We start from the raw sequence: 10,138 nt of genomic DNA, 5'->3' as shown, positions 1-10,138 counted from the left end.
GGGGTGGGGAGGGAGACTTCACGGGGCAGGTCTGTGATTTCCTTGTTATTTACGTTAGAGGGACTTTTAAGAGTTCTGAAGATTATGAACCAGTCCAAATATAATGTCAGTATGGCAAAGCTCGAAAGAGCCACTGCTTTTGCAAAAATCTGCGTCGTGGGCAGTAAAGCAATATCCATGGATGACCTCAGCTTGTGGCCCTGTTGGGTGCACGGTTTGTCACTGCTCAGTCTTGCATACAGACAGGTTGCTGGTAAGTGATATTTAGCATTACGTTTAAAAAGTTAAGGGCTTTCCTAGTGGCTCAGATGGTAAAGAATCCACCTGCCATTGCAGAAGAACTGGATTCTACCTCTGAGTTGGGAAGAGTCCCTGGAGAAGAGAATGGCTACAGTCCATGGGGTCGCACAACCATGACTGAGCGACTAACACAGAGGCATGCAAAAAAGTTAAGTTCTCAGTGTTTGCTCGGCAGTGCCCTGGGAGAACAATGAGGGAACCTAGCCTGCTTGCCTTCGACGGGCAGGCATCCTGTGCAGACAGGAGCACTTCGTGCTGAATGGAGCCTTTCCAAGGTCACTGTGGAAGTTGTCCTTTGCAGTCCTTTCCCTGAGGATACTCCCAATGGGCTGGTCTGAAGTTCTTCCCCAGGGAGCGTGCAAGACTAGCCAAAGAGCCACAGTTTAAATTATGTTCACAGCAAGCCCTTTGCACTTGGGTCAAGTACATGTGATCGGAATGAATGTTTTTCTTCTCAAGGAAACATTTTCTTTTGCTTTTGGAGAACTAGCAATTAAAAAGTGCCCCAAATGATGACAAATTAAGTAATTGAACAACATTAATATAGAAAAATTAGGTCACAAAGATGTTTTATTGCCCCAACAGTGTTTAGATTTTTTTTAACAAATGACTGTAAATAATACATGTGACATAAACTCATTAGCTGCAAGGTCATGGTGTGTATTATATGTTTCTGCATAGGTATTAATGTTTGTAGTAAAAGTCCCTTATTGCAACATTTCTTATTCAGTCGCTAAGTCGTGTTTGACTCTTTCAACCCCATAGACTGCAGCACGCCAGGCTTCCCTGTCCTTCACTATCTCCCAGAGTTTGCTCAGATTCATGTCCACTGAGTTGGTGATGCCATCCAATCATCTCATCCTCTGTCATCCCCTTCTCCTGCCTTCAATCTTGAGATGACATCCAACCATCTCATCCTCTGTCATCCTCTTCTCTTCCTGTCTTCAGTCTTTCTTCACATCAGGTGGCCAAAGTATTGGAGCTTCAGCTTCAGCATCAGTCTGTCCAATGATATTCAGGGTTGATTTCCTTTAGGAGTGACTGGTTTGATATCCTTGCTGTCCAAGTATCTGAGCAAACTCTGGGAGAGAGTGAAGGACAGAAAAGCCTGGCGTGCTTCAGTACATGCTGTCACAGAGTTGGACACGACTTAGCAACTGACCACTAACAGTGAAATGATCTGTCACCATAACCCAGCATTCTCCAATGGAGTGGCTCAGAAAAGCAAATAATACTGCCTTTCCTGAAGGACCTGTGAGCCTAACCTCCCCTATCAGCCTACCCTAGAGAAATTTGATTTCTAGACATGGAAAGTTTGCTCAGGCAGGACCTTCCACTAAGGAAAGAATTTAGCAAAAAAAAAAAAAAATACGTACAGTCAACACCAAAAGTTGCCCTTCGCGTTAATCCAGTCTTACAGATGGATTTAACATACAGGTTTCAAATCAACAAACCTTTATTGAGGGTCGTTATGTGCCAGGCATGGAGCTGGGCACTGGGGATCTAAAAATGAAAAAGACACAGTCTCTTTCAGTCTGAAAACATTTTTGCTGGCTTGCAGGTTTTTCACCAGATCCTCCCAGACTTACCAAAGCATTCCCCTTGACTTAGAACACTCAAGCCCTTCTTTTCAACCGATGTCCTTAATGCCAGAATACACACAGGGCAAGGAGAAGTGGGTGGTTATAGATTTCCACTCAATTTGGAAATTAACAGCCAGTGATGAAGCAAAAAGGTGCTAGACTGGGAATCAGAAAGCTCGATTTCTAGTTTCAGGACAGTCACTCATGCAACCCCGAACCAGTCCTGTGACCTCTCGTGTCTTCAGGTTAAATGGATTGTTGTGAGGATAGAGTGAAAACATGCTAATCCACAGAGCTCTGTGCAGATGAAGGGGATGCTATTTTGATGGGTTGGGGAAAGAATGCAGGGAAAGGCTGGTTTTTGAGCTGTTTATGCCACTTTTTATAAAGCTTTAATACAAGCTGACCCAACTCAGCAGTCTTCCAACCGACCTTATTGTATAGTCTGGGTTTTTTTTTTTTGTCTCTGCCGACATTGGATGATCAACTGCAGAATTTTCTGTTATTGGGGGTTGGCAATGTAGAAAGGGTCCCCATTCAGAGCCACTTCTCAGTAAGAAGTGAGAAACTTGGGAGCCTGGAAGAGTTTGTCCTCACACAGTCCTGACTCTATGGCTGACTTTGGACATGTCTGTAAGGAAAAAAAAAAAGTCCTTCGTTTGCTATTCAAATAAAGAGATCAGAAGTTGTTTTCTGTTTGCTTGCTTGTTTGCCCTTCTGATCATTTCACACCTCAAAGCCAGTGCCTACTTTGAGGAAATTTTCAGCAATTATTATGATTTAATGAGTCTTCTTTGGCCAATCCCTGAAGGTAAATAAGAAAAGTGAAAAAAAAAATTTAAAAGTCAGCTGAAACCACAGCTTTCCTTTGCCAAAATGTATTTATTAATTAAAGGACAGGGGCAAAAAAACATGACATAGCCAGCACTGTTATTCCCAAAAGGCAACTGAACCACAAAGCTAAGCACTGGAATTTATAGACTCCAGTGGGAGCTGAAAAATCCCAGATGTGAGGGTAGACCCGGCATTCATGGGTCTCTTGAGGATTTTCTATGAAGCACGCTCAGATACTGCCTTTGTCTCCATTTGGCTATCTCTGCACCTCACAGACACAGCCACGCCTTCTTCAGGCTGGACTCCACCCTCTTCCTTCTGGTGGTTTCTTTCTTTCACTCCAGGAGCCTGAGTGGAGGGCGCTGTGTTTCCCCAGGTGCTGAGCTGTGAAAGTACAAGGACAGAGGGGGTACCAGCCGTCTCCAGACACTCTCAGCGTAACAGGCTCCGTTAGGAGAGCAGCTAGGTGGAACTGGTGGGTGTATGAAGACAACAAATCCAGGGAAATTTCTCTTTGAAGTTTCAAGGTGGCTCAGAGGCCTCCTAAAAGTTTTCCATCTTTTGGAAACATACACATGTGCGCGCGCAGAGATGTACCCTATATGTTCAGGCTGGCGCACATAGCAGATCCACATGATCGAATCTTTATAGTAGTTATGAAAGACCCAACTCAGGGCTTCCCTGGTGGTCCAGTGGTTAAGACTCTGCAATTCCACTGCAGGGGATGAAAGTTCGATCCCTGGCCCGGGAAACTAAGATCATGCATACTGCATGGCACAGCCAAAATATTTTTAAATAAAAACTTAAAAAACAAAACCGAAGTTACTGCACTTGAAAAAGATTGCTTCTTTAAAAAAAAGAAGAAGACCCAACTCCAGGTGGAGTACTTCAGACAAGCTCACTGGCCTTGGTCCTTCTACTAGGGGGTTCTGACCAAGGTGAGGAAACACTGATGCTATGAAACCAACCAGAGGGAACACTCTGTCTGCCCCCATGGTGAGCAGGCCCACGAGCTTATACTGTGAGCTCTGTCGAACCATAAGCAACATGAAGGGTTAAGAGTTTGCTCAGTAGTCAGACTGTCTCAGACCCAACTTGTGGCTTCTCCACTTACCAGCTGTGTGACCTTGAGCCAAGGTACCAAATTCCAATGTCACATCCGTAAAATGGTGATAATAAGAGAGGCTGCCTCACTTTGGACAGATTAAATGCATGCTAGATAACTTAACAGTCCTTGCACTGAAAAAGCACTCAGAAATGCCTAAAGATGATAATGATGATAAAGTCACATTCACCACTGGTAACTCCTATGCCTGGTACAGAAAACTCATTCCATAAATGCAGAAAGTAAGGAGCAAGGGTGACATAAATACACAAATGAGGATAGGATACACAAATGAGCTCAAACTAGAGCCTTAATTTGGACACAAAGCACTTGCTTCCTAGGTTTCTGTAACTCAGAATTTCAAAACCTTTTAATTGGAAGCCTAAAATTCAAATTTCTGTAGCAGCCAGGCAGGTAACATAAAAGAATGAACTGGCATTTAGAGTCTGAGACAAAATGGAGAGCTGTGACCTCCAGCAGTGAGGGGTAGCCCTGCTCAGCTCCAGAAGAATATCACCTCACTTTGAGAGAAGCCAGAAATCCAGACTTCCTTGTGAAATAGACCAAATCTTAAAACAACTAAGTCAATTTCTTTAAAAAAAAATTACCCTCAGGTCAAATAACACATAGCCCGCCAGTCAGATCTCAGACTGCCCGCCTGCCTCCCCTGCCTTAATGGAAGCTGCTCTGTATTTGAGTCTTCTTTTGAAATGTTCGCCAGGGGACCCATGAGACGTGAGCTCCTCACCGTCATCTCTGGGGTCCTGCTTCTCGAAAGATCCACGTGGAGTTAGTTCTCCACTTCTTGATGGTTATGTTCAACAGTATATACCCACCTAACGAGGGCTGCCTCACTCCCCAAAGGATGCTGATAATAAGTATGGATTTTTAAAGCATGATTGTTTTCTGGCTGAAATAACAACAGCCTCCAAAAATTCCTAACAACTTCCTCTAGTACTGCTCTTACGGCGATCTGGAGAGAGACTGATTCCATAGTTCACGTAGCTTTGTTTTGTTTGGAGGGAAAGTCTGGCATTTTACAAAAATGTACAACACTTAGCACTGGAATGACTTTTCCATAGCGCTGATTATTGTAGAGCGAGACACTTAACCATATGTCTTCGAAATGTGATTTTAAAAATTCTCTGCTAACCATAAAAGGCAAACTGCCCTCTAGTCTTTCCATATGAAGGTGATAATTTTCTGCAGGCTCACAAAAGCTGCATGGGTTACAGCCCAGTACTTAGGGGAAACCTCATCACAAATGAGAGACTTGGGCTCCAATTCAGCTCTGTCGCTTACTCACTAGCCATGACCTTGGGCAAGTCATTTAATTTTCAAGAGCTTCTATTTCCCCATCTGCACGATAGGGGCCATGACACCCCACAGGCTGATTGGGAATATTAAATAAAATAACATACATATGGGCATAATCCAAACCCATAAGAGATATTTGCCATCAGTGTTGATTGCATCTGAATCTCTGCTTCTCCTGTGACAAAATAGCACTCCTACTTTTTAATTTTTTATTTTTTTTAGCACTATTTCTGACTATGAAATAACCCCCTGGCAATGTCATTTACCTTCCTATTATTTGGCAGCTCTGTGGAAAACAAAAGGACTGAGAAGCCATAACTGTTTCATATAAACTTTAGGTTGTGTGTCCACAGTGGTATGAAAACTAGAGGGTGGAAGACGGAATGAAACCGGTCAGAGGGGAAGAAACGGAGGAGGGAAGAGGCAGGACCGGAGACCTGGGAGCACTAATATGTAAGGGACAGACAGCCCTGGGCCTGGAGCACCGAAGGAGCGATCAGGAGAGCCAGGACCACCGGGGAAACGCTCCTGTCGACGCCACAGGAAGGCAGTTCCAAGGTGGCATGCGTGGCCATCGGTGCCGTGAGGTCATGCTAAGAAGTCCTAGAAGGCCTGAAAGACGCTGCTGAGTTATCAACAAGGAAGCAAGAGCAATTTGACTCCACTGGAGCAGTGAGGGGACAAAAATCAGGGTTTGATGAGTCCTGTCGCGTGTACATGTTGAAAATCTGGTGGTGACAAATTTAGACAACTGACCTTCCCTGGTGGCTCAGCTGGTAAAGAATCTGCCTGCAGTGCAGGAGACCTGGGTTCAATCCTTGGGTCAGGAAGCTCCCCGGGACGTCCATATTTTCAAATGAAAGAAACCAAGATGATTAGAAAGTGGTGAGACAGCCTTTTTCTGTGCTTCCTTCTGAAAGTAACAGGAAATGAAAGATAAAAAGCAGGTAGATCTTGCTGCTCAAAAGACTGTATCACTTACAGGTAGCACTGAATCCTGATCAAGTTCCATCAGTTCACATCTCACAAAGGGGATGTCAGCTAGTTTAGGTGTAGTCGTCTTGTGTTGACAGTAACACCTGGGATGCGATGAAATCTTCCCCAGCATTGCTGGGAAGCCACTTTTCCCTTCTAGTCCTGGTCTGTTGGTTGAGTTTCTTTCCTTGGGAGCTGCCAGGGTCACCAGATAACTCAGGAGCTCACCTGCATCCTCTCTAAGCTGGGATATCACAGACTCTGGCTCATGTGCAACCCCGCTTCTTTTCCAGAGCATAGGAAACTTGGAAACATGACTGTGACCGTGAAGAAGACCGTCCCCTCCGCCGAGGCTGTGCAGATCCTCTACCAGCGAATGAGGTATGAATACGAGTTCTACCACTACGTCAAGGAGCAGTTCCACCTGCTGAAGCGCAAGTTCGGACTCAAGTCTCGGGTCAGCCACCCGCCGCTGAGACCCCAGTTCTTCATCCCGACCCCACTGGAAACCGAGGAGCCCATCGACGACGAGGAACAAGACGACGAGAAGTGGCTCGAAGATATTTATAAGAGGTGATGCCAGCGCTGTGTGGCCTCCAGTGGCTTAATCTCCCTTTCCAGAAAGTTTGTGTGTGTGTGTGTGTTGGGGGAAGAAAAAACTCCTTAAGGGACGAAATGAATGCTTCACAGCATTAAAAAGAACAAGCGTTCCCACAGGTTGGGGTCACTGGGAGATGCCCGGTTTTGCGGGTTTTATTTGTTTTAATTTTATTCTGTGTTTTTCTGGCTCCTTGGGTCCTTCCCAGGTACACTAGATGGCTCCATCCCAAGGCATCTTGTCATAAAATAGCTTTTCTTCCCCGAGTATAAATGAGAGAAGAGGGAGAAACAGAGCCGACAGCCCAGAAACTCATTATTTGTCACCTGTAAAAGTATTACCTCAGTGGTTGAAAATGTCCAGACTTGTGTATTTCAGTAAAAATGCAAAACCACTGCAGGAGGCCTACTCTAGAAGGCTCTAAGAGGAAATGGTAAGACAGATAAGGACATCAGAAAGGGAGGATGTCCCTGGATAAGTGATTTCTGCCCACACGGTTGAATTCTGCCCCTGGTCCATCTCGGGGGACACTTTCACCCAGAGCAGCACATGTATTGTTTCTGAAAGAGCAAGTCGGCTTCTGCCACACCTTCGATCAGCCCAGAGCCTTGAGTACCTCTCAAGGTCAAAGTGCGTGGCAGGCTCCGTTGAGACATTCTGTTCACAAGCTCCATTCTGCCAGACTTCAAAGTAGCATAGCCAGGAAAGGAATTTGTTGGCTGTGTAAGGAAGAGCATAGGCAAGACAGATCGACTCTGAAGGACATGTGGCCTAGGAAAATGGCATGACTATGTCCTTTCCTCCTGGTACGAAACATCTCTCATTGGCATTGTTTTACCTGGAAATCCAGGAACTGATTGTAGCTCTGACACTTGATTCCTGTGACCTAAGTTCTAAGCCTGACCACAGACGGCATGATCTACCAGGCACACCCCTGGCCAGCAGGGTCCCAAGTAGCTGGTGCCTTTCACCTTCTGGTCCCTTAAGAGGTACGTGTTTGGGGTGGAAAGTGATACTGAGTTCTGTGCAAGCAGCACTCAAACTGAAGTCAACTTATTATGGAAGCAGCTCCCTCCTGGGAAACCCTTACTAGGAGGTCAATAAGAAAAGCAGGAGCTTCTGGGTAAGAGACTGCTTGGCCAGCTTCATTAGTAAGTGTCTGCCCCCAAAGTGATCTGAATAAAAGCTGGACAGGCCCATTCATTCAAAATATCTCCTCCCCAGACCATTCCCATCACCTGCCCCCTCTGTGTGATGCCTTGGTTCAATCATCAGCAGTCTATTTCTTTGGATTTTGAAATGTCTTCATCTGTGACCATCCCCTTCCAAAAACACGTATACTTCTGGGCAGATAATACACAGTCGGCCTACAAGCGGCAGTGCAGGTGGTAGTGGCAGGCAGGATCCTAGGGACAAATTTTGTCTCCTTCAGGTTTTTCCCCTAGAGCCAGCCCTTCAGGAGCATTAGCAAAGTGTGAGTTGGGAATACTTCACAGTAAATAAGACTCAGACTTTACACAAGCTACACATTTTCTACTTTTCAGAAACCAACAAGTCTCTCTAGAATTTTTTCTTCGTTCACTAAAATTGGACGGTAGCCAAGATATAAAGCAAGTCATTTGGAACCTGTCAAGTGTGCACTAAAGCTACTTTATCATGAGATGTATTGAGAAGGCTCCACCCTGCAGGAGTCCAGTGAAGGCTGGGACCACAGAGGCACAGAGTCCAGCATTTGGCCACTTGTGAGCCTCCTTTCTGTTTCAGAGAACTGGAGCAGGAAAGTGATGCAGGGAAATGTGCTTAGAAGAGGAAATATCCTTTGTCCTGTTTAGAGAGACCAGGGCCCTATTGTTAGGCTTACTTTAAAAATCAACCCAGAGAACAGCTGTCATAGTCAACATAGAGTAAGAGCTATTGCCTGGTACATTGTGAATCACTCCTTTGAAATTGCCTATAAAGAACAATCCTTAGTTTACACACTGTGCAATCCCACTATCTGAAAATAAGGTTCCCTGAGTGTTCTCTGCTGTTGTCAGAACATCAGGACAATTGGTCATCTTTAAAAAATGCATCCTCTTAATGCAAGTGCATGTGAGCACTTCTACCTGTGTGTTCAAAAGCAATTATTGTCAGCAGTAATCACTGTAACATCAGAGGCTGACTGATTTACTTACCAGGACTTGATGTAATTTTGCCCAACAAACAGCCTCTGGGCCCTAGAAGTCAAGGCACTTCATCAGTTTATTTGGCACATACGACAACATTTCTCTGGCCCTGAGCCCAACACAGTTTGTACTTCATGAAATATATTGTACATTTTACATAGTTTAATTTAAAAAATACATTTTAAGCTGGTTGATCTTTGACTGCCTTATTTATTATAACCTTTCAGCACATTCCAAGGTTTTAGTTACTCAGGAAGGAGTTAATTAAAATGATTTTATTTTGGTCTGATGGATGTTTTTTAAAAGGAAAATTATTATTATGAACCTTCAGCCTACTTTCCTTGAGTGCCCTAAAAGTGCTTGTAAATCGTTTTGTTTTTGTTTTTTTTTTTTCCAAGAAGAAAGAAAAAATGGTATTTGACATTGATGGAAATTCAAAAGTATATATGGAACTGAAACATTAGCTTAGCTAAAATAAAAGCAATCTGTGTTTGAGATGAAGTGTTCCTTAACTTATTCATTACCCGTGTAAATAAATGAATATAAATAAGTTGATATTTTTTCCCATTCTGTTGAGAGCTGGAAATAAAAGTGCCTGCAGATTCTCACTGCCCCCTCAGCCTGCTTAATGGGCCAAAGCTTCTTCCTTAAGATGTGATTTGGGGAAAGATTCATTGTTAAAAATCTGGAAACACTCTTGTAATTAGATTGATGCTTTTGTTGTTATGTGCAGTGGTTGGTTGGGTGTCAGGGTGCTTGGTTGGAATCCTCAGCCTTGACAGGAGGGATCTACGCTGCCCGCCTCTGATCACATGAGAAGATAAGACTTCCCATCTCAGGTAGTCTGGTGTGTGCTCTGATCTCTTTCCCAAAACGTGTAGCGCCTCCACAGCTGGGTGACTCTAACCTCCAGAGATGAACGGCTTCTGATCCACAAATGCTCTCTCTGAGAAGTTTCTCTGGGAGTTACAGAGAGACAGGGAATCTCCATGCTTTCTAAACATTAGACACTCCAGTCCGATTCCACGTGACTGGAAGCAGAATCTTGGTACTAAATGAAAGCAAAATCTATTAGGGTAAAATAAAACGTGCTTTACTTCAAGTAAGAATCTGAGAGTCGTAAACAGCAAAGTGATAAGTGGTTACCTTTCTTTATCACTTAATTTGTCTGTAACCCGGTCACGGGCTGTTTGAGTGCACTTTAAAGGCAAAAGGACTAAACAAAACTAAGATTCTGTCCCACTCTGGAGCTGCTTGTGTG

The 10,138-nt window shown here is 44.2% G+C and overlaps 1 protein-coding gene across 2 annotated transcripts in view; it reads left to right on the top strand.

Annotated features, from left to right (window-relative positions):
- The window catches only part of UST (uronyl 2-sulfotransferase), a 304,142-nt gene extending 294,770 nt beyond the window's left edge, over positions 1–9,372 (top strand). Inside the window, exons 8-9 of one of the 2 annotated variants that reach the window (XM_070461568.1) lie at positions 6,408–6,687; positions 8,257–9,372. In XM_070461568.1, the coding sequence (XP_070317669.1) occupies positions 6,408–6,687; positions 8,257–8,356 (380 nt within the window). In that variant the 3' untranslated portion in view covers positions 8,357–9,372. Of the gene's footprint in view, positions 1–6,407; positions 6,848–8,256 lie in introns of those variants that run through there. The other variant, XM_070461569.1, reaches the window with a different exon arrangement.
- The last annotated feature ends 766 nt before the right edge of the window (positions 9,373–10,138 follow it).

This window comes from Odocoileus virginianus, chromosome 34, assembly GCF_023699985.2.
Source record: "Odocoileus virginianus isolate 20LAN1187 ecotype Illinois chromosome 34, Ovbor_1.2, whole genome shotgun sequence".
NCBI classification, from domain to species: Eukaryota; Metazoa; Chordata; class Mammalia; order Artiodactyla; family Cervidae; genus Odocoileus; species Odocoileus virginianus.
The sequence above is the reverse complement of the archived record's forward strand: the minus strand, read 5'-3'. Positions and strand labels throughout refer to the sequence as shown.